The sequence below is a fragment of the Podarcis liolepis genome (assembly GCF_965112155.1).
Source record: "Podarcis liolepis genome assembly, chromosome: 5".
Classification (NCBI taxonomy): Eukaryota; Metazoa; Chordata; class Lepidosauria; order Squamata; family Lacertidae; genus Podarcis; species Podarcis liolepis.
Window position 1 is genome coordinate 98,577,145 of NC_139556.1, and position 24,895 is coordinate 98,602,039.

At 45.6% G+C, this 24,895-nt stretch overlaps 1 protein-coding gene across 1 annotated transcript; it reads left to right on the plus strand.

Moving 5' to 3' along the window:
- The first annotated feature begins 907 nt into the window (after positions 1 to 907).
- LOC310707298 (cytochrome P450 2J2-like) lies at positions 908 to 24,271 on the plus strand. The gene is made up of 9 exons (XM_083504315.1): positions 908 to 1,227; positions 4,662 to 4,824; positions 14,091 to 14,240; positions 15,794 to 15,954; positions 17,588 to 17,764; positions 19,426 to 19,567; positions 21,373 to 21,560; positions 22,631 to 22,772; positions 22,962 to 24,271. The coding sequence occupies exons 1-9, from the start codon at positions 1,057 to 1,059 to the stop codon at positions 23,141 to 23,143; spliced, it is 1,476 nt and encodes a 491-aa protein (XP_083360441.1). The 5' UTR covers positions 908 to 1,056; the 3' UTR covers positions 23,144 to 24,271.
- Positions 24,272 to 24,895: the final 624 nt, after the last annotated feature.

Genomic DNA, 24,895 nt, shown 5'->3' on the forward strand with positions numbered 1-24,895 from the left:
GAACTGCTCTGGCCCTTTTCCCTGAGGTGTGGACACAGACTGGGGGTTTGGAAGGAAACCAGCCTAGCTGGGTGCGAGGTGACAGGAAAAGAGAGTCTTGAGGAAGGGTTGCTGGGAAGAAGAAGAAGGGAGGGAGGGAGGGAGGGAGGGAAGACTGGGATCCATCTTGGGCAGGTTGGCCGCTTGCTGGCTGGGAGAAATGCCTTCGACTCCAGGGCTGCACTGCTTTGGGGTACAAGCCCCTCTTGAAATGACCATACTGTAAGATCTGGACCCCCTCCATGCAGACAGAAGGTATAAATAGGCGAATAAACCATATTTCTTAAAGCTATGGCATGCTCCGCCATGTCTCAATTCTCCAAAGGAACACAGACTGGAACCCATTGGAACTCTGCCACAGCTCATCAGAGAGAGGGGGTGGCACTCATTTGTTTTGAGTGCAGGAACAAATGAACACTTTCTGCTTATAGGTGGTACCTAAGTTGCTTAGCAGTAGTGCAAGACTAGGATTATGTCATCTAGATGTCATCTAGAACTACCCTGTCCTCTTCATCTTGCTACAGCTCCTGTGGCCTCACTCCTTATTGCATAGTTTCCAAATGCCTTGGTCTCCTTCCGATGTCACACTCCAGCTTCCGATGTCACACTCCACCAGGTGGTCCAACAATCTCTGGAGGGCCACAGGTTCTGCATGCCTGCTCCGAATGATTTGACACAGCTAGTTCTAGCTGGATGCTATTGCAGCACGGCCTTAATGCAATCGTTGCAAGACCAGGGAGAGGCTCTTTGTCGTGAAGAAACAGCACGGCCTGTTCCACATCATCTCCTCACCCTGTTATTAAATCATTATATTGATTACAATTTCAACATGACTATTATTACCTCCTTATCATCTAATTGCCACCATGCAGTGACAAATGAGGAAGCTGAGGCAGCCTTCACAAAAACTGTCAGGCAGCCTTGAAGATGAAGGCAGCTCACTAAGGAAGCAGATGTTTCCAGACCATTCAAAGGCACAAGCTGATCCTAAAACCGAGGGATAAAGCAACCAGGGCAATGGTGGGAGTGAGCGGGCTCATTGCCATTGCCGTTGTAACTCTCCTGATCGTGCAGTTCCTAAAACTGCAATGGCTGAGTCGGCAGTACCCACCTGGGCCAACTCCGTTTCCCATCATTGGAGGTCTGTGGCGCTTGGACTTGTGTCTCAACCAGGAAACATACACCAAGGTATTTATTTTTGCTGGCGTGATTTGCCATATTGTTGAAATGAAACTGATTTAAGATTGCAGCAGCAGAAGGGAAGGGGGTCAGAATACTTTGGAGACTTGTAACAAATAAAGATGGGTTAGAACAGCGCACAGGAGTCGACCGAGTGGGCGGCAGGGGTCCCTGAGCGGGCAGCGGGTGTCCATGGGCCAGTTAAACGACCCCTGGTGTATCACCTTCGTTGTATAAATTGTGGTTTCTTCTGCTTGTAAACCAACTTGTGTAAAGCAATATAGAAAGGCAGTATGCAAATTAAAAGTGAAATGAAAAAATGAAATGAAATGCACAAGAAGGTATGTATTTAGAAGTCTCAAGCAAATAATTGTCGATGCTTCTTGTATCAGGAAGTTTTTAGTGACTGATGTTTTATTATGTTTATATACTGTGTTGGAAGCTGCCCAGAGTGGCTGAGGCAACCCAGTAAGGTGGGCAGGGTATAAATAATAAAATGAAGAAGAAGAAGAAGAAGAAGAAGAAGAAGAAGAAGAAGAAGAAGAAACAACAATTTGGGCAGGACACACCATTTCCCATACATTGCTTACATAATACACTTGTTGCTGTGGCTGATACTTCTTGTACTCGATTATAAGTAATACCCAGGCCCAGATGAGACAGTTTACCTATAATTGTTTTCTTTAGTGACAGTAAGAATCATGAGACCTATATATAGTGGGAGGGGTGTTTCTGTCTCTGAAACATGAAGTACACTCTGAGCGTGTTCTTTTCTTTCATGTTTGATGCTCTTAAATCAAGTAAGGGACGATGGCAGTTTTATGGTTATATTTGTGGGGGTGGACAATATGACCTTTGAAGATGCTTCCAATTCCACAAGTCCATGATTCTATGGATGAGTTCACTGCATCCTGCTGTGCCACTCAAGCCCGTGTCTGCCAACTTGAAAGGCAGAACTTGAAAGTCGGCATCCAGCCATCCTGTAGACTCAGGTCTGCTGTCGATCAGCTCTTAGCATCGACTCCACGACACTCTGCCACTGATCACCACCGGTATGTCCTCACCAACTCCTTTGCTAGGAATCTGGGAGACTTCTGACCCTTGCGTCCACAACTTGGCTAGCACCTGGCAAACAAGCAACGCTCCGCAACCTGGACTCCGCAACTTGGACACCATGACCTGTGCATTGTAACCTGTTGATGGATCTCCACCAAAACTCTCTGCTACCTGCTGCTTAGTCCCTGTAGTCCAGGATGACATCTCAGGAACATAACTTGCTGAACAGTAACAATTTGTATTTGCTTTTATTATATACCAAGTATAGCACAGCTTTGTACAAGTTACTATATACACAGACTCGATTCAAACTCTACACACCAACCTCTGAACTTCAACATCAAACTGCCGTGTCATACTGTTTATAAGGGAAAACTTTTAGCCAGACTTTCTCACGTACTCTTGCTTAACTTGGCTTCTTGCCAACTAACTAATTGTCCACTTCAAAGCTGCAGTTTCTCACAAATCTCAACACTACCCCCCCCCAGCCAAGGTTGAAGGGACTTTATTTAAAATTGCCTTTGGATTCAGACAGGAGTGTGAGGGAGCAATACAGAATCATAGAATCATAGAGTTGGAAGAGACCACAAGGGCCATCGAGTCCAACCCCCTGCCAAGCAGGAAACACCATCAGAGCACTCCTGACATATGGTTGTCAAGCCTCTGCTTAAAGACCTCCAAAGTAGGAGACTCCACCACACTCCTTGGCAGCAAATTCCACTGTCAGGAAGTTCTTCCTAATGTTTACAGAGCAAGAAGAATGAACGGCTGCCGAATGGATTTGGCAAGAGGCCGAGTTTGAGAAAAGATTTTGCTTTTAACCGTGTGCCAAGGAAGAATTCCATTATTATTATTTTCTATCGGTTTTCCAAATGATTACAAATCAGTCTGCATTAATTTAATACAATTTCTTATATTAAAAAATCAGGTTTCCTGCTCCTGTTGCAAATTTATGTCCATTTCTTCCTCATGTAGCCACTTCATTCTTCTTAAATCTCCTGTTTATCCTTCTCTTGATGTTAGTCCATTCTCACAGCTGGCCTTCTTGTTTCCTTACAGCTGCACCTCTGTTGATTTTCATAAATATAAAATCCATTTCACGTGAGTAGTCCTTCATAAATGTTGTTCTCAGACCTGGTGTGCTGGGAGAGTTAATTGCCATCCTCCTTTGTTCGCTTCGCTTCTATGTTTACAAAATCACACTTCATTCCTTTGATCTCATACCTTCCACCGTCCACCAACTTGCATATAGGCTGCTGCTATAAATAACTCCCAGACAACACGCCCAATCTCTGCCATTAAAATTCCACTCTGGGGTTTTTCCTCGGCGCGCAGTTAAAAAACCAAAAACTTTTCACAAATGCAGCCTCTTGCCAGATTTTATTGGCAGCTGTTCATCTTCTTACTCTGAGTTGCTCCCTTACACTCCTGATCCAGTCCAATGATAATTTAAATAAAGTCCTTGGTCAAGGGGCATAGGCATAATAAAGCATTATTAAATTCTTTGTTGAGCATAAATCAAACGCCTCTCCCGTCTTTTGCTCATGCCAGACAGATTAACATAGCTACAACTACACATGACTCATTCATTTTGCAGCGGAGGTCAAGAAAGAAAAAGACCAGTTGGAGACCATTTAAAAGCACAAAATGTCTTGTCCTCCCCCTTCCTTCCTGGCTGTTTTAAGGGTTTTCAAGCTTCTTAGAAATCATGCAAATACCTTCAAAGATCTGAACACAGCCCTTTCAGCAGCTGTGTCAGAAGCTGAGGAGGTAACAGGGCTTAGTGAGCAGGGAGAGTTGGTGGCAGAGAGAAGTCCAGAATTGGAGGCAGAAGCTGAAGCAGGAGAGTCCAAGAGGCAGAGATGAATCAGCCTGGTGAAGAGTTGCGGGTATCTCCCCCCCCCCACTGTGACAAGCTCCCCGCCCCCCTTGACTCCCAGAACCAGATGAGGCATCAAAATGGCGGAGGAGAGGTTGGCTTCACACAGGCACAATTTCAGATTGCTTGGAGAAAGCACTGGCAAAGAGACGACTGCAAGGAGCCGAGGACTTTCAGTCTCAGCAACTGATTTTCATGGAGTTAAGATCACAGAGAACGAGCTGCTCTGCCCATTAGGCCTGACACTCGGCCAAGTCTGCGGAAATTGTGCTTTTGCTAATACTGTAAAGAGCAAACTCTGAACTGTGTGATTTACTGCCTGTTTGCATTTTGACAGTATGTGGAACGGGAAGGAGGTGCCAACTTGTTGTTCATTTCAGGCAGCAAAGCATATTGGGAGGAAGTTGCTTTTGCTAGAGTTGCCTACAAAGTGGTTTCCAAAAAAAAAAAAATAATTAAATAAATAATTGCAAGAAAAGTTATTTTATTTTATTTGTCTAAATTGCAGATATCAAAGGATTATGGGAGGATCTTCACCATGTGGGTGGGACACAAACCCATGATTCTCCTGAATGGGTTCGATGCTGTGAAAGAGGCGCTGATCACGCATTCCGAACAGATGACGGGCCGGCCCATGACCCCTTTCGTGATTGAGACAATGAAGGGAAAAGGTAAGTCAACCTCCTTACTGTTTAAGAGTGTTGAGATTTCTGGGCTCTACCTTGATCAAATGCAACAAAATGCACTCAAATGGCGGGGGGGTGGGGCATACAGGAAAAAAACAATGCCCATCAAAAATGTTAATTGAATTCCCAATACATGCGGGTTCCGCTGTCGATCCACTCGCCATGTGAAAATTCACTTATCTGAACGTACAAAATTATGATCTCCACAGATTCAGATATCCAAACAGCCGGAGTTTGCCCACTTCCTTACTTCATTGCTTGCTTGTGTTTCGTTAGATGGTAACAGCAAATTTCAGGCAGAAACCATGCAGGGATGGAGGGAATCCAGACAAATCAATTTCCCCTTTGTCTCTCTTTTGCGGGTTGGTTGCAGCAATTCCTAGGAACAAACCATGAAGGGGGGTAATCAATCAAATCCCCATTTAGAAATGTTCCCATAGGAATCAAGAGAAATTGTGGACTCATTATGCGAACACTTGCCTAACAAATGATTTCCAGGGAACGCATTGTGTTTGGTAAGCCGAACCTGCGTAACTAGTGGTACCGTTCTTAACCTGAAACCGTTCTTAACCTGAGGTACCGCTTTAGCTAATGAGGCCTCCCGCTGCCACTACGCCGCCAGGGTGCGATTTCTGTTCTCATCCTGAAGCAAAATTCTTAACCCGAGGTACTATTTCTGGGTTAGAGGAGTCTGTAACCTGAAGCGTCTGCAACCCGAGGTGTCTGTAACCCGAGGTACCACTGCATATTGAAATGGACAAATCAGAAATGGACAAATCAGTCTATTTCCAGGCCCTCCTGTTTTTGCATATGATGTGGGGATATAGGATGCTATTTTCTACAAAGTAAAAATATGAGTCCACCTAGCTCAGAATCTGCTACTCCAGAGGACCCCGCTGTGACACCTGCAGGCATTGGGGTGCCCACGAGTACCTCCTGTGGCACCCACAAATGTTCTCAGTAACTGACCCCTTCAAAAATCCGCAGTGCATGAGTGGCTCCTGGCAGATATTCGAGTAGCCATGGCAGAATGTGGATGAGCTTCTACATACAAGCGCACACACCATCAAAATTCATACCCAGTGGATCCAAATGGCATCCATCCATACTTCCTCAATAGGAATGAGCTGCACACACCAGAGGCATTTCTACTTGGAATTTTAGGCAGTGATATCCCAAAAAATATGAGAGAAATCTTTTTATATGCAACAGCCACTGCCCGGTTATTAATTGCATCAAACTGGAAAGGGGAAACAGTACCAACAGTGAGGGAATGGCAGAACAAGTTATTAGACTATGTAGAATTGGCTCAATTGACAGATAGATTAAGGGGAAATGCAAAACAATCATTCACGCAAAAATGGGATATGTTCAAGAAATACCTACAAAAATATAGCAATGACATAACATCTATGGCAGTGTTTGAATAACCCTTGTGTAAATTAAATACTACTAAGCACGGAAAAACGGTATGATATGTTATAAGAAAGTACTAGAAACTATAGTAAGATTAAGGTAAGAAGTATAAGTACATTCAGTGTCGTAAAGGTAACTTACATCGGGAAATGACGTCTGTTTTCATATAATTTAGTTTATTGGAATTTAGTTTATTGGATTTTTTTACTTTGGTTTATTTTTGTTTAGTTAGAAATTATAAGAAAAGAGCATCTACAAATACAAGTTTAAATCCATATTTAATGGTATAATTATTTAAGGCTGTACATGTACCAAAATTGTGTATGGATGTAAAATAAATAAATAAATAAATAAATAAATAAATAAATAAATAAATAAATAAATAATAATAATAATAATAGGAATAAGCTGCACATATGCCTTTCACTTCCCTTCACATTTTGCCCTGCCAGCTATGCATAATGAACACACAACTAGAGTTGGGTCAAGGATTGTCTGTAGCTCAATTGCACAGCACTTGGATTGTCCATTGAAAATCCTAGGTTCCATCTCTGGCTTATCCAGGCTGTTGTTGTTGTTGTTGTTGTTTATATCCTGCCTTTTCCTGGACCAGGGCTCAAGGCAGCTCACACAATTTAAAGCAATCCAGATAAAATACCAGCAGCTAAAAACATACAAACTTTCCCCCCGTAAGGCATACCATATACTGTAGCCTTATTGGAGTTCACCGATTGGGTCTGCATTGCTCCGTGACAGGAGGAAGGAAGTCAAAATGACACCGAGTTGGTTCAAAGAAAGAGTTTATTCTGCTCTCCGGATAGCAGAAGGCACTTGCGTGGTGAGTCCACAGCAAGTCCAAAGAAATGACAAGTTTCAGGCAGTATATATATCCTCCAGGCACCCTCTCCCTCCTTCCAACCACGTCAGCTTGTATACGTAGGTTGACATCCCATATGTTCCCGCTCTGGTACTCTCAACCATAAAAGGGATTTCCTTCCTGCACTCCTGACCATAAAAGGATATTCCTGTTCCTACTCCTATCTTGGAGCAAGAGGTCACTACTTCCGAGAACATGCTCTGGCGTTAGTCCCATACTTGGGTCTCTGCGTCATTTGTGGTCAGAACATAAGATATGTCTGTGTCTGTTCTATTGGTAAAGTCAAGGCCAGTCTTGCCGTCAAACTGATAAGGAGAGAGCTGTGTTCTTGTTTTGCATTTGCTCAACAGCTAAAGTTTATGCATTTTAGCTAAGGAGAAATGGGGATTTTGGTGCAGTTTAAAAATGCCTGCACAGTCAGTTTTGGGTTTGGGAAACCCATTCCTTCATTCCCTCCTCTTCTTTTGGACAGCCTTTCGGCTCGTCCCAAGGTACTGGCTGGTATTCTCGTGTCACTGCTGTAATCTGGGGCCGAATCATTTGTAACATCATTTTATGCATCATATTTTGCAGGCATTGTGTTAAGCAGGGTATACAGGAGCAGAAAAGAAGCAAGATTAGTCCATTAACATCATTACAAGTCCTCTAAGCCACCCAAGGTTCAGAAGCCACTGAGTCAACCAAGACATGTCCCATCCGTTCCAGGTTGGGACAGGAACATGGGCTACCTTCTCTCTGTTGCCAGGTGCCGAATAGCTACACCATGGTCAGAGATGTTAAAGCCACAGGCTCCTTCTGTCAAATTTAACGCAGCCCAAAATCCGGCGGAACCCAAAATCGGGGCCGTAACTGAGGACTCATTCCAAGGCACAGGGAGGATTGGTATTCCTTCCAAAGCATCTGTTGGTCCCAGAGTGCAGACCGTGCAATTGGTTCGGTTTGCAGAATAGGCTTCCATTTCTGCGTGTTGCGGGCACCCCATTCTCTCATTAGCCGCTGGGTTACCTTAAGTTGTGTGGGCGCGGCGATGGCCAGAAATCAGAAGACTACCATCCTGGCCAAAACCATGTTCCCCCTCAGCCCTACCTGCATCATTTGTTCACAGGGATATATATCTATTTCCTAATACCTTCCTTCTTCTAATACCTGGGGTACCTCCCACAAAGCTATATACAAAGCTATATATTCAAAGGGAAAGAAAAGAAAATGTCCTCTTTTAGTCCACGCTGGATTCTTCTTTTGCCGTGCGTAAGTGGCACCAGCAGGGCGGTTGTCTGGTGGGCGCCGAGCCGATGCGGTGAGGAGAAGCGTGAGGCGGCGTCTGTAGGGTGAGTCGAAGGGGTTGGTGTAGATCAATCATAGCAGTCCAATCTGATACTGCCTGGGGTTTGCTTCATCCTTCAAATCAGGCCTGCTGGAATATATGCAGTCAGGTGTTGGAGGCCCATTCTCTCCCATAGGTGGTGGCGTAACCGGGTTAAGAACCTCAGTAACTCGAAGCTGCAACTGCGGGTGCATGAGCAGTGCTTGGCAAAGGGAGATAGAAAAATAAGTTCCTTTCATGTCCAACAATGCTGGCTCAGCGTGAGGAGTGACGCACGTGGTTTCCTGTCCAAAGGTGAACTTGTCAGCTTTTGTAATCAGAGTGGCAGCAGTCACTGCTGTTCGCATGCAGGGAGGCAAACCTTGTTTCGTAGTGGTTAATTTTTCAGACAAATAGGCTATGGGTTGGTCATCATCAGGGTCTAACAATTACCTTGATAAAATTACCTTGATAGAAAACATATTTCGCCATGTGCAAATGGCTTTGGATACCTACTAGGTCCACAAATCACCATATAGCATATATTCAATACACACACAAAAATGACAATTTGAGCCCAACAAAGGACTGCTGGACATCCAAAGGGCCCCATTACCCCATTAATGCCTTCAGTTTCTTCAGCCAGTTCCTATCCCTGTACTCTGCTGCCCTCAGGACCAAAGGCGCTACACCCACTTTATCGCTATATGATCTTATATCCTGAAGCACCCTTTTGTACTGTCCTTTTGTCCACTTCACCTCCTTTTCTTAAGTCCTTTCTAAATTATTCAATCCCAACATCATCATCATCATCATTATTATTTCCCCCTTCTCATCCTCTTTCTCTCTCTCTCTCTCTCTCTCTCTTTGACACTGACACAAATATGAAGTATGTTAACAAGGTGACACAGGTGATGATCTGGCATCTGAAATCATTCACACACAAAAAAACATGTACCAGATGCTGGCTCTCTTCTCCAGGGTTAAATGTGATTGTAGAATACACACACACAAATTGCAAGCAGAGATTAAATCACAAAAGAATGAGATCCTCTTGGAAGGTAGCGTATTACCGTGATTATCCTACCTTTGCCTCTTAAGATATGCTTCTGTTTTAAATTCTTTCTGCAGATTCTGTTGGGCTGCATTTAGAAGTTGATTGACCTTTTGAATAAACTGTAGGACAGCCCTTCCCAGTTTTCCCTATTATTATCTATTATTTATCTGCAAATGATTTAATCTTGATATACATATTCACGTACTTAATTGACTTGGGACAGTGATTCAGTTAGAATTATGGTACAACAATAAGTTAAGTGCTACCTGCTGTATGGCTGAATTTTCTTATACGAAAACATATCATGACAGTCAGAAAGAGTCTTCATATTAAACAGGAGGAATAAGCAACTCATGCTGACTAAATATAAACTCATTCCTGCATCTGTATATATCACACACAGAAGGAGACAGAGTGCAATTCAACTCTTTAACACCAACCTTTTTTTGTGTGCATATCTAGTTAATTCAATCCTATGTAGAGCAGATGGGGGGGGTGAGAGAGCAGGTACCAAGCAAGACACTGTTTAGGGGAAAGGTTCCTGCTTGTTCTTTTTCATAATGTGAAACTAAATATCTGACCTAGAGCACTAGGAACATTTTAGGGAACACCACCATGTCGGAGAAGGCTACGAAAGCATATGACATCAGCAGCCCTGATAAGAAGTAGTGCCTGATAACTTTCATATCTGAAACCACAAAGAAAGGCACACACCACAAACGAACGAATACAGGCAGTGGGGCCTTCACCTACTTCAAAATGTGGCATCTGATTCTTCCTGCATTTTTGGTCCTGCTTGCGTATGCTACAGAGGATGTAAACAAATCCTACACTAGAAAAAAGCTCTGTAGCTTTTGTATATCACTGTAGCTTTGTGTACACTGATCTTAAGTGTATTCTGCTGAAGGACAAAGCTTGCTTGGTGTTATTTGCTTTATGAATTAAGGTCCCAGTTTCCCAATACACACATTTGCTATTTCACCCCAACACTCTTCCTAAATGGATTCACACATTCATGCATTCAGTTGGGCCAGTGTTCACATCATTCTGTTTTACTTAGCATTTTGGTTTGAAAACCCAAGTTCCACTTTCTCTGCACTTCCTGCAAGATTGTATAGTTGAAGGAAAGAGCCTCTAATAGAGCTTTTGTTTTCTCTTGAAGCTGTAGACATTATTAACACACAAATATTGGGTTGGATCTACCCACTAGTCCTCTAGTGGGGGGGGGGTAATTGTATCAATAAGCATTGAGGTATTTGTCTATCAACATCTTGATTCTGCTGTCACTAATGCATTTGACAACTTTGGAGGTTCAATCAACACAAAGAGCTTCAATATCTCCCTTTCTCATATAAGATGTTTGTTTTGGAACACTTTCCACAGCCTAATGTAAACAGGGAAATAAAAATTATTTTGCCTAAGACCTCTCCTGGCATGTACACTCAGAGCCATCTCAATTTTCAATTAATAGATGTCCAGTGAGTATCTTTCATGGGAGGGACATACTAAAAAGAGCACAAACAATATTCCAGGTCCCTACTCTTGCTGTTAATTTATGGATTCTTAATTCTTAATTCAGAATTCTTTAAAAGCTGGTTTTTACTCATGAAAACCTCAACCAATAATCTGAGTGCATTTTAACAGCACATGCAAGACTTTGACTAAGTGTGTCGCTGGTCACACACAGCCTTTTTGCAATTCAGCTTTTACTATATTTAGTAAACTCTCTCAATAATAGCATCAATATATTACTTTCATTAATACTCATCAGCATAAACACTCAACCGTCTTTACAGCCCATTACCCAACTTTTCTCCTGTTCCAACATTCTCACTTCTCTCCTCTCTCCACCTCCCACCTTCTTTTCTACTTCCCTCTACCTTCTGCAGCCCAGACCACTACTTCACCTTCTGCATACCATTTGGGACACAATTGTTCATCCCTTTTACAAATAAAAATTATACACATTTCAAAAATATATCAGAAGAAAGGTAGTGCAAAAACCAATTTTGATATCAAATAGTGTGCTCATCCTTATTTTAAACTGAGCTGAGATCTGTAATAAAATCTAACTTGCACACCCCTTTAAGTTTTAAAAGCTGCAAATTATAATTAAAGCACATACTGTCCTGTGTTTCCTCCTCCACCTTGTGCTGCGTCTGAGAGGTGGCTTTTAGGTGTTAACGGGGGTCTTTGGAAACAGATTCATCATACAATCACAGTTAGCAAGATGCAATCTTGAAAAGACTCATGAGGTACGCACACAATGCAGGTCTGCAAATATATTCCAAATTCCCTTTGCTGCTACTTGTAAAAGTATGTCAAATTTACAGAACCGCCTCTATGATAACAAAAAGAGGTCGTATGTTTAAATGACACAGGTACTCGTGCTCATACTCTGGGGGCTGGCATGCCATGCAATATTTAGTAATTTTGTAATTTTTACACTCAGGGTATGTGTTCTTTGGCCCCATTTTAACCTGGTTTCCAGACTCCACCAAGGGCTGCATAGCGTCTTTGTTTCTGTGTTAAACACAGACACTGCAAGGGGGATGATTTACTGCTTTGTCCCCCGTAACCCTCTCACTTCTCTTCTCATCTGTCTGAACATGGGATTTAAAACCCCATCCCTTTTGACAACACTACCTTTTCCCATACATTTGTACATTTTTTACTTTTGATCAACATTTAACAAGTGGTTTCTAAATCACCCAGGGTACCTATGCAACAGAGTCAATAAGAAACAAACTTTTAACAAAAATATTAAGATACCAGGTAGCTCAAAGCACAGTGAATTGATGACACTCAAATTCTGAAACCAGTACATGATTACATGATTGTATTAGTAATTGAAACCTTCCCACCTTTAACATGAAAATATAAAATTTGACCTCATGAGCAACTCATGTCACTTTTAGTGTTAAAGACCAAATAATCCCTTTTTATACTTGTACTGTGCAAGATTCTAGGTGTTTTAAGGTCTGTTTCCCAATCCCCTAACATGCAGCACAGTGAATGTGGCCGAATTGAGAACCCCTTCATGCAGGGTTCTATTCCTGGCGCTCCTCTGCAGAGCACATATCTTTTTTTCCCCCCCGGACCCCACGTGTTGGCAATACAATACAAGCCAACTGGACGCACCTATGCTGGTCACTGCCAGAATACAGAAAGGAGCTTAAAGGGTTTTTTTCCCCTTTAGCTTGACATTTCCAATTGTCCAAAAAGAACAAACACTGCAAAGGGGTTGGTTTGCTGTTTGTTTTGTTTTGTTTTTTTCCCCCCATAGCCCTGAGACACTCCATCCACCTAGAGTTGTTTCTCACCCAGTCACCTTTCTCCGCGTCCTGTTAGTGGCCTAGACGGACTCGCGTTGCTAGGAACCGCACCTTACAAGGACCACACTTCGCTTCGTCAGTGCCTCTGAGCCCCAACGCCTCATCCACTCAAAACATTCACTGGAGTGTCCCCATACGCAAATAAATACACATACATACAAACCCCATACACATCCCCAATCCCCTTTACCCATAAACTTCCCAAAGCCGGTGGCACTTTACTGCTCTTCTACCGGCAAACCAGCGGCACACTACTGCTCTCTACTGGTTGAACCCAGCGGCACTTTACTGCTCCTACTGGGCGGGGCTGATCAAACCCCTGACTCCCACAAACAAGCTGTGGAGCCTACCTTACCCTTCCCTTGGGCACCCTTTTCCCCGTGCAGCTGCTGTCTCTTTCTCCCGTCTCTGCTGCGTCTCCACTCAGGTACGGCGTGGGGGCTCCCCCTAGAAATGGCAGGGTGCGCGCTTGGAGCCACCAACGCTGACCCAGCTGTTCGCTTAGCAGTGACGTCTCGGTCCTTTGTCCTGTCCTCGGAGAACGCGGATTCCCGGCCAACGCACCAAGAAATGTAGCCTTATTGGAGTTCACCGATTGGGTCTGCATTGCTCCGTGACAGGAGGAAGGAAGTCAAAATGACACCGAGTTGGTTCAAAGAAAGAGTTTATTCTGCTCTCCGGATAGCAGAAGGCACTTGCGTGGTGAGTCCACAGCAAGTCCAAAGAAATGACAAGTTTCAGGCAGTATATATATCCTCCAGGCACCCTCTCCCTCCTTCCAACCACGTCAGCTTGTATACGTAGGTTGACATCCCATATGTTCCCGCTCTGGTACTCTCAACCATAAAAGGGATTTCCTTCCTGCACTCCTGACCATAAAAGGATATTCCTGTTCCTACTCCTATCTTGGAGCAAGAGGTCACTACTTCCGAGAACATGCTCTGGCGTTAGTCCCATACTTGGGTCTCTGCGTCATTTGTGGTCAGAACATAAGATATGTCTGTGTCTGTTCTATTGGTAAAGTCAAGGCCAGTCTTGCCGTCAAACTGATAAGGAGAGAGCTGTGTTCTTGTTTTGCATTTGCTCAACAGCTAAAGTTTATGCATTTTAGCTAAGGAGAAATGGGGATTTTGGTGCAGTTTAAAAATGCCTGCACAGTCAGTTTTGGGTTTGGGAAACCCATTCCTTCAATACAGTTCTTTGATGCCTTTCTCCCCACCCCACGCCAATGCTTCTAGAATGTATTGCTGATCTGCTTTACAGGAGTCCTGTTTGCAACTGGCCACATCTGGAAGCAGCAGAGGCGCTTTAGCCTGACGACCCTGCGGAATTTAGGCATGGGGAAGAAGGGCGTGGAGTACCGCATTCAACAGGAGTCGAACTATCTCCTCGAACTATTTAGAAACGAGAGAGGTCAGAAACACCACCATTATTATATACAGTGGTGCCTCGCAAGACGAAAAGAATCCGTTCTGTGATTCTCTTCTTCTAGCGGTTTTTTCGTCTTGCGAAGCAAGCCCATTGACGGATTAGCGGATTAGCGCTATTAGCGCTATTAGTAGCTTTTAGCGGCTTATCTGCTGATCGGATCAGCTGATAAGCGGCTTAGCGGCTTAGAAAAAGGGGGGGGGACCCCGCAGGAACTCGCAAGGCATTGTCGTTTTGCGAAGCAAGCCTATAGGAGAATCGTCTTGTGAAGCACCTCCAAAACGAAAAACTCTTTCGTCTAGCGAGTTTTCCGTCTTGCGAGGCATTCGTCTTGCGGGGCACCACTGTAGACTGAATGCTGTGCAGTTTCAAGCTTGTGAATTGATCAGCACTTCTGGTCGGGGCTAACAATGCAGAAATGCAAGGTTTAACTGCCCAATGCATTTATAGGATCAGTTTCTTCTAGTGTGACTATTTAAGCTTCTAGGCCTCATGGGTGTAAGACTGAAAAGCATAGGCATGCCTAGAATGTGTGTGTTGAAGCTCTGGAATTTATGCAGCTCATAAATGCTTTAGTTGAGATTCCTGCATCTGCAGTGACCTTCAGGGCCCCTTCCAATTCTACAGTTCTATGATCCATGAAACCACATGGAGACTGCCCTTTCCCTCTCCCCTCCAGAATCACCCACAATGCAGGAGGACACTGTAGCTGCCACCAGAGGCTCCCTGGCTCCTTTGGAACCAACAACTAAAAAACAGAGCACAGCCTCTTTAAATGCAATAGCTTCCTTCCAAGAGGGCAGAGCTAGAGGCAATTGCTTGGCTGCAGGACTCTTTAGGGCCCCACTTGACTGCCAGCTGTTGCTAAAGCAACCTTATTGCCTGCTCCTTGCATAGAGCCTTTGGCACTGACTCCACGGGGAGCCGACTGGAGGAGGCGTTCTGAACTCCTGCCCTGTTGATGATTCTTGACAGGGCTCCAGGGTTGAGACTGATTTTGTGCAGTGTTTCACTGATGTGTTTATTTGCTCTTGTGCCCTGGAAAAACACCACACAAAAAGAACCTTGGTGCAATCATACCTAACTTGCCCCGAGGGATTTAGTCTGGCTCTTGTGCAGGATCGTCTGCAAAGAGAAGGCCACTTTTGGGTTCAATCTCACTCTTCTAGCATGTGGCAAGGAACAGTCTATGGGCAGGAGGAGATGCTTCTACATGCAGAAAGTGACTCCATCTCCCATCGTCCTGAGCAAGTATGGACCAAGGCCAGGAATGATGGGAGTTGTAGTACAATAACATGTGGCAGGCCAAAAGTTTCCCAGCCCTGAGTCAGGCAAAATCATACATGGAAAGAATGAAATGAAAGACAGGCACAAAAGCAATAATGAATGCAGCCACTTTTCGCGGCAGACCCAGCCCTCCCCCTCCTACTAGATTTGCTCCTGGCCTCTCAGGTGAAAACGTTTGGCTTCATATCAGGCAGGTCTAAATGTTGGTCTGAATGTTAAATGACGACAGTTTATCACACCTGCCCTTTCAGGGAAGCCCATGAACCCTGCTCTCGCCATCTTCCCTGCGGTCTCCAACGTGATCTCGTCCGTGGTGTTCGGGCATCGCTTCTCCTACGATGACGAGGTCTTCCAAGAAATGGTCAAGGCTGTCGATTTCATGTTCCACTTTTTGCCCAGCCCGTTTCGAATTGTGCGTGTTCCGAAAGATTTCGAAAAACAAAATTAAGTGAATGTTCTGTGTCGGAAGGGTAGCTGGGTTATTGCATCGGTCTGTCTTGAGAGGCAACGGAGTATGCCTCTCGGGGTTAAGTCAAACCGTTGCGTTAGAGGCACTGAAGTGACTTCTCTGGGATGCTAGCCTGAGCAGTGTGTCTGGAGGTCCTGGGCTGCCCAGGGGACAAGACTCCACTCTTGTCCTCACTGAGGTGGTCCAAAGGAAAGCAGAGCAAGGTGTTTGGCACCATCTTGGCTGCAGGAATTGCTGGAAGGAGGCGAACAAGGCGCCATCCAACTGTCTTAGGGACGCCACTCTGGATTTGTGTAGGGTTTACTCCTTAGTTTTTTCTTCTCCCAGAAGTATCCTGCAAGGTTTTGAACTAGGGCCTCAGAAACCAGGATTCAACCACAAAATTCATTGGGCAACATTTAGCTAGACACAGTCTCTTAGCCTAACCCAGGCATAGGCAAACTTGGCCCTCCAGGAGTTTTTGGCCTACAACTCCCATGATCCCTAGCTATCAGGACCAGTAGTCAGGGATGATGGGAATTGTAATCCCGAAACATCTGGAGGGCCGAATTTGCCTATGCCTGGTCTAACCTAACTCACATGGTTGTTGTGAGGATGAAAAGGGAAAGGGGTGAACCTCAGAAGAGTCCTGCTGGATCAGGGCAAAGGTCCCTCTATTCCAGCATCCCTTTTTGTGTGTGCATGAGGCTTCTCCCCTGCTGTGGCTTCCAGCACCTGCCATTTCAGAAGCATCACAGCCTCCAACAGTGAAGACAGAACTGACTAGCAGCCATGGGTAGTTTTATGTGAAGCTAGTCTTCTTGGCATCCCTCATTAAAATGTTGGTGCTTCAAAGACAATGCCAGGCCCATAATCTCTCTCTCTTTTTTTGTAACTGTTTTTATTTTTTCACTTTCTGATACACAAAGAGCAATAATAACAACCATAAAGAGGAAGAGAGACGATAAAAGGGAGAAAGGAGAAGAAAGCGAGGATCTGAGGAGAGACGGGGAGCAGTAGTATTCCAAAAGTAGCAGTGTAGTTTCAGGCAATTATCCCTCATAAGCATATTACCCAAGGACCCAGAATTTATTTATTTATTTATTTATCCATTAGCTTTAGTAGCCTGAAGGAATGACCAGCCTTTCCATATACAAGATCCTTTTTGTGAGCCATAATTACACACTCACGAAAGCAGCCTTTGCTTACTCCCCCCCCCACATGCCCCACAACTGTCCCAGAAAAAATGGGGCATCCCGTTTTCTCATGTGAGGGCAGGGCAGCCATTTTGGGTGTCACAATCTCACGCAATTTTGCTCCGAGCTCTCACCCCGAAAAGTGGCCCGATCTCAGTGTGGAGCCCAAAAAAGGCATGCTTTGGCGCACCGTGCAAGCATAGCTCTGGGGGAAGTGCATTTTTTGGGCTCCGTGATCTCACGTGGGTCCAGTGACTTGTGCAGGAGTACGGGCAGGAAGACGTGCCTTCTGGTTTTGGGACTCAAAATATCAGAGGGTATGTGCGCGTGCCCTTCAAAGAGCTATGAATAACGCGGCGAGGGCAGATAACCAATCGTCTTCTCTTTATCTCCATCTCCAGGCATATGATCTTTTCCCTGGGCTGATGCGCCATGTGCCGGGACCTCACCAGAAGGCATTCGAATGCTTGGCGAAAGGGCATGCAATTATAAGGGACGAGATCAGAAGCCACGAGAAGACCAGGGACCCAATTGACCCACAGGATTTAATTGACTACTATCTGAATCAGATTGAAAAGGTAAGGGGCTGCCTTCTGTGAAGCTGGAGCTCATCTGAAGAGATGGTGGAAATGCTGGTAAATCGTAGAATCGAAGAGTTGGAAGGGACCCTGAGGATCACCTGGTCCGCCCCCTGCAATGTAAGAAATGCAGCTAAACCATCTATGAAAGATGGCTATCCAACCTTTGCTTAAAAGCCTCCAAGGAAGGAGGGTCCACAACCTCCTAAAGGAGACGTTTTCACTGTCAAACAGCTCATTTAACACTAAAAAAGAGTTAAGCAGTGGTTCTGATAACCATAGCCATATGACGTTCTTTTTAAATGTTAATAATGTGTTATTAAAATGTGACACCAGAGGGTTCTGCAGAGCAACTAGCTATCATAAACTTAGGCAGACCTCGTGGAAAGGAAGCAAAACGAAACCAAACAGGACTGTCTCAGTGTTTTCTAATATCGTTCTAGCAACGTTTTTAAAGGTGAGTGTAGATCCAGCCTTACTGACAGGAAGTTCTTCCTGATGCTTAGACGGAATCGCCTTTCTTGTAACTTGAAGCCATTGTTCCGAGTCCTACACTCTGAAGCAGGAAAAAACAAGCCTGTGACAGCCCCTAAAACATTTGAAGATGGCTATCATATCTCTTCTCAGTCTCCTCTTTTCCATACTCAGTTCCTTCAACTGCTCTTCATAAGGCTTGGCTCCTAGATCCTTTTCCAGCTGCACTGGCTCCCAATGGAGTACAGGGTCAGATTTAAGGTGCTGGTTTTGACCTTTAAAGCCCTTCATGGCCTAGGACCCTCGTACCTACGGGACCGCCTCTCCCGGTATGCCCCACAGAGGACCTTAAGGTCCATACACCCTAGAGGTCCCAGGCCCTAAGGAAGTCAGATTAACCTCAACCAGAGCCAGGGCCTTTTCAGCACTGGTGGAACGCTCTGTCTCATGAGACCAGGGCCCAGCGGGATCTGATTTCTTTCTGCAGGGCCTGTAAGACAGAGTTGTTCCATCTGGCCTTTGGCTTGGAACCAGCCTGATCCCCTCCCCCTTTCCTTTTCCTTTCTCCTCCTGTGATGGAACTCCTATTTGGGGACTTCCCTGGCTTTTTTCTGGCCCACGTAGGACCAGTCTGGAAAGTTAGCCTTGTTGAAGACTTGACATTTTCAACCCCCCCCCGCCAAAGTTTTTGGTTTGAGTTTCCATTGAAATGAGGCTATATTTTAATGTTTTGATGTTGTATTTTAATCTTGTTTTTAAGTTGTATTTCAATCAATTTGTTTTTATATCAGGTGTTAGCCGCCCTGAGCCCGGTCTTGGCTGGGGAGGGCAGGGTATAAATAATTTTTATCATCATCATCATCTTAGTTGCCCTCCTCTGCACACTTTCCAGGCCATCTCACATAGTCATGGCTTTTCTCAAAGAATTCTGGGGGCTGCATTTTGTTAAGGGTCCTGAGAGTTGTCTCTGGCCCCACCTACCATGGTCCTTCAGAAGGTGGCCTAGACGGGAAGTCGGTCCACCGGCTGAAATGTTCCCCCACTCCTGCTCTGCTCTCTGCCCACCTGCCATTTTTTTCACACTGTATTGTGGCATAGTTCAGAACGCTACCCTATCCAGGGGCCACACAAAGAACGGAACGCCACTAAACCCTTTAACCTTACTCTCACCTTTTGGGCACCAACAGAGCAAAGACGACCCCAACAGCACATTTGACGAGGAAAACATGATCCACGTCATCACCGACTTCTTTGCAGCGGGGACCGAGACGACCTCCGTCACCCTTCTCTGGGCTATCCTCTACATGCTAGCCTTTCAAGACATCCAAGGTGAGGCCTCCGTAACAAGTCCAGATACGTTTTGTAAGTAGAAAGCATCGTGTGGGAAGATCGGCACGAGCACATTCACAAGCGGGCTGAACAGGCGGGGGCAGGACTTTGCAGCCTGTTTCACTGAAGCAAAGCGTTGGTTTTGAAAGCTGGTTGCTATGCACCTAATTCGCCAGCGCATATGCCACCTCCACCTTTTCGCTTAACGTTTTACACACACACAAACACACACATGCATAATTTTAATAAAATTTTCTAATTGCATTTCAAAATATTCATTTAAACAACCTTAAATCAGTGACTTCCCTACTTCTCTTTCCGTGGTTCGTTTTGCTTACCAGGCATCCCTGCATATTTTACAACATGAACTAAACCATTCAGTAAACCATTGTTATATCCATCGAAACTTATTGACACTGTTAATGCTACCAGTGTTTTTAAATGAACACAATTTTCACCCATATATTCAGTAAACATCTTCCAGTCTTCTTCAAATGTATATTCTTCTTGTTCGCTTATTCTATATGTTAAATCTGCAAGTTGCGCGTATTCCATCAGTTTAAGTTGCCATTCTTCTTTGGTTGGGACCTCGCTCGTTTTCCATTTTGGGACTAACAAGACACGGGCCATAGTAGTAGCATATATAAATAGTCTTTTTGATACTTGGGAATTTCCCTCTGAACTATCAACATTAGTTTATCCTTAACATACTAACCCAATTGGTCAGTGTGGGTGAACTGCAAGCCTGGGGCTGGATGTGGCTCTGCAGGTAATCCTACCTGGCCTTCAGAACTCTCCCCTGGTCACAGCCCTCACATCTTCCATTTCATAGTGCAAATACTGTATTTTTCTGTCTATAAGACGATATATTTTCCTTAGTAATAATAGGCAAAAATTGTGGGTCGTCTAATACACGGATAGCAGAGGGGGGACAGGCGATTGGTGGCAACAACTAGCAGGAGATTGGCAGTGGCGACTGAGCTTGTGATTGGTTGCTTTGGCAAGACCTGCTGACGATTGGCTGCTGCCGCTGCCTGCTCTGGGCATCAGAAACTCACCCTACGCCACCGACTGATCATGCTTCTTCCTTGCCTGGATGGAAGACGGAGAGGCGTCAGGGGATGTGTGCAGAAACTACCGTATTTTTTGTCCCATAGGACGCTCCGTCCCATAGGATGCACCTAGTTTTTTGGGGGGGAAATAAAGGAAAAATTTTTCCCCTTTATTTCCCCCCCAAAAGCAGGTCGGGGAAACCGAACCAGGTCAAGGAACAGCGGGATGGCGGCGCTGCGCCTCCCTGCTGTCCCCTGAGCTTGTGGGGCTGGCTGATGTCTGCCCGGCGCGAGGGGCGTTCTGCTTCAGGGCGCCCCTCCCGCAGGGCTGCCTAGGCTGCGGATGTGTTCCTGAAGCCTGGAGAGCGAGAGGGGTCGGTGCGCACCGACCCCTCTACCTCTCCAAGCTTCAGCAAAAGCCTGCATTCGCACCATAGGACGCACCCAGATTTCCCCTTCATTTTTGGAGGGGAAAAAGTGCGTCCTATAGGGCGAAAAATACGGTAGCCTGCTGCACAAAAGTGAAATTTTCCATCATTGCTCCATGCACTTTTGCTTCTGCCTCCACCCCCCCCCCCAGCTAGGATATGCCCCCCCCCAAAAGTTTCACGGAAGGCAGTGTGATCTTTGGGGTTTCCTAGTCCTGGCATGGATTGAATCAAATATAAATTTATCCTAAGGACTGCCAGAGGTTCCTCTGCTAATCTGATATGACATGGTGATTTGTATGCATACGTGTGTATATTTCACCAGAAAAAGTCCGGGAGGAGCTACATGCAGTTCTGGATCCTTCCAAAGAGGTCTGTTACGAGGATCGGAAGAGGTTGCCGTACACCAATGCCGTCATTCATGAGGTCCAGCGCCTCTGCAATGTCCTGCTGGTTGGGTCCTTCAGAGAATGCACAACAGACATAACCCTGCAAGGCTATCGTCTTAAAAAGGTATACCGATTCTCCTCCTTCTGTTATACCTTAAATTCCCATGGAACGCGGGGAACCACCTTATATTAAGTCAGACCATCTGGAGGGCCACAGGTTCCCAACTCTGCTTCAGAGTGGCCTTAGCACTAAGTAAGGTAAAGGTACCCCTGCCCGCCCGTACGGGCCAGTTGTGACCGACTCTAGGGTTGCGTGCTCATCTTGCTCAAGAGGCCGGAAGCCGGTGCCGTCTGAAGACACTTCCGGGTCATGTGGCCAGCGTGATGAAGCTGCAACTGGCGAGCCAGCACCAGTGCCGCACACAGAAATGCCATTTACCTTCCCGCTATAAAGCGGTACCTATTTATCTACTTGCACTTAAGGGTGCTTTCGAACTGCTAGGTGGGCAGGAGCTGGGACCGAACGACGGGAGCTCACCCCACTGCGGGGATTCGAACCGCCGACCTTACGATCAGCAAGTCCTAGGCACTGAGGTTTTACCCACAGCGCCACCCGCGTCCCTAGCACTAAGTATACCCATTGAAATTTACGGACCTAACTTGGTCGTGTTCATTAATTTCAGCAGGCAAATGAGCAAAACCTCAGTAAAATACCACCCAACGTATTTGAGTTATGCAAATATCATACAGAAGTACAGTGGTACCTTGGTTGTTGAATGGCCAAACAAATCGACTCCCAAATGCCGCAAACCCGGAAGTGAGTGTTACGGTTTGCGAACGTTTTTAGGAAGCCGAACATCCGACGCGGCTTCCGATTGAGTGCAGGAAGCTCCTGAAGCCAAGCGGAAGCAGCGCCTTGGTTTTTGAGTGGTTTTGGGAGTCAAACGGACCCCAGAATGGATTAAGTTCAACAAGTAAGGTACCACTGTACTTAAGATTCCATTCCCACTCTGATTTCTTATCATCTGTCCAGCAGGAGGAAATACCCACCCCTTTCTCTTGACACCCACAGCAGCAAGAGAGGGGAGGAAATCACCCAAAGCAGATCTGTCCAGGAGCTTACTTTGATCTGTCCATATGTGGATCCATTGGAACTGAGGAGTTGATTATAATCATTACTTAATGGTTTTGCAGGGCACCGTCATCATCCCTGATGTAGCTTCTGTCTTGTATGACCCTGACCACTGGGAGACGCCTCATCAGTTCAACCCAAATCACTTCCTGGACAAAGATGGAAAATTCTTCTGCAAGGAAGCCTTCATGCCCTTTGCAGTAGGTAAGTGTGCCCTCTCTCCCACCCCAGCCCAGAAAAATGCCCGCAGATGCCCCACAATGTATGTTGCATTGTGTGTGTGTCATTCAATGGCTGTGTGAGCCTTATGGAATAGTGTCACCTTTTCCTGGTCAGCAAGGAATACGCAAGACTGACTAACTAACCTGGATCTCAATGTTCCTCTCCATGCAGGGCATCGCATTTGTGTGGGGGAGCGCTTGGCGCGGACCGAACTCTTCATTGTCTTCACCAAACTTCTGCGGGTTTTTAAATTGCAGCTTCCAGAAGGAGTGAAGAGCGTCAGCATCAAGCCTATAACTGGAGGATTGGCCATGGTGCCACAACCCTATAAGCTCTGTGCTGTTCCTTACTAGGTTCCCGAGGGGAGGGGGGCTATTTCTGCACACAGAGAGGAGGTGGGTGGGCTGCAGAGATGGGCTTCCTGACAGCTGAATTGCCCCTTTCATATCTACATGTTTTAAACTGGTTTTAGAATATTTAGAATATTTAAATGTTGCCGCTGATGGTTATGTTTCCGCCATAGCTGTCAACTTTTCCCTTTTCTTGTGAGGAATCCTATTCGGATTAAGGGAATTTCCCTTAAAAAAAGGGGAACGTTGACAGCTTTCTGCTGCCCAGGACTCCTCTGGGCGAACGAAAGCCACTTCCACCCTTCCAAGGAGGTGGGGTTGCAGGCGTCATGGCCCCACCATGCGTGCGGAGGCTGGAGCCCAGCCCCCGCGTGATTGGGGGGATTCCCAGCCGTGTCACCCCCTGGCCAGCCAAGCGGCTGGTTCTGGGGGCGTGGCCTGCCCTATTTAAGGAAGGATGTGGCCGGGGATCTCCCTCTTTGCCGCTCCTCAGCTGTTCTGTTTTCCCACCCTATAGGTTTTGCCTTTCACCTTGCTATGGATCTTGGTTGGTCTCCGTTGTGGGGCCTGGTAGGAATTTTTCTACTTGGCAAATTGGCATCAGCCACTTGGTTTTCACTTAGCTCATAGCAAATTGTCACAACTTTTTGGGTATTGGCGGTTAGGCATTGGTATAATTCTGTAGTTGGAAGAGGGGAGGAAGCGCCATCACCTGCCCCACATATTGAAGGGTAGTCCGATAAAGGATTCCAGGGGACGTGGCCCTGCCCGAAGCCTAGGGAGGTGAGGATCTAAGGCACGCCCCCTATCAGTGACTCTGGGGGAGCTCCTATTTGATGTGCATCAGCAGGACTCCCTCTAAGACAGTAAGACAGAACTATTCCACCTGGCTTTCAATTTGAACCTGGCCTGATCTTTTGTTCCCCTTCCTCCCTCCCCCTCCCTTTTTTGTGAAGATTGCCCGCTCTGGGATCCCACAGCTGGGTCTCCCCTGGTCTCCTCGCTGGCCCAACTGGGACTAATTTAGCCAGCTAGCCCTGGTGATCATCTAATATTTATTGGATGAATTCCCCCCCTAAATTGATTTTTGATTTTATTGTTATTTACGCTTTATACCCTATTTAATGCTGTTTTCTTGGTAGCATCAATTAAGTGTTTTAAATTTGTTGTTAGTTGCCCTGAGCCCGGTTTCCTGAACTGGGAAGGGAGGGGTATAAATAAAAATTTATTATTATTATTTATTATAATGGTGGTTAACCCTTCCTGGACTTCAAGCGGACGGACTGAAGTCGGATATAGTCGGTTAGGACCAATGTCTAAGCCAATACCGCTCATCACCTGTAACCAATAAAGTTGTGGCCTTTTTTAGCCCATTAACCTTAATAATTGTGTCATGTGTCATGATTTCCACTGGGGCGGGGAGCAGGAACTCGCCACACAATGTATTATAAATTGAATAAAGAAACAAATATTCCTAATTTCATCCAGGTGTATATTCTTTTACCCAAGGGCCCGTTAATAGGTTCACATACCCATTTGTGACCCCGAACGCTTATCATAGGCCCCATCAGCATTACATTTTTAAAAGCAGTTATCGCACTGTCAGGGACAGGCTAGATGTGGAGGAATGGTGGAGGACACCTGGACAAGGGACCCCCAGGGAAATCACAGAGGGATTTGGATCCTGGCTCCTGGTGGTGGGAAACCGGGCACACCCCAGAGGAGGAGAGGAGCTGGGAAGTACTGGAGGCTGGG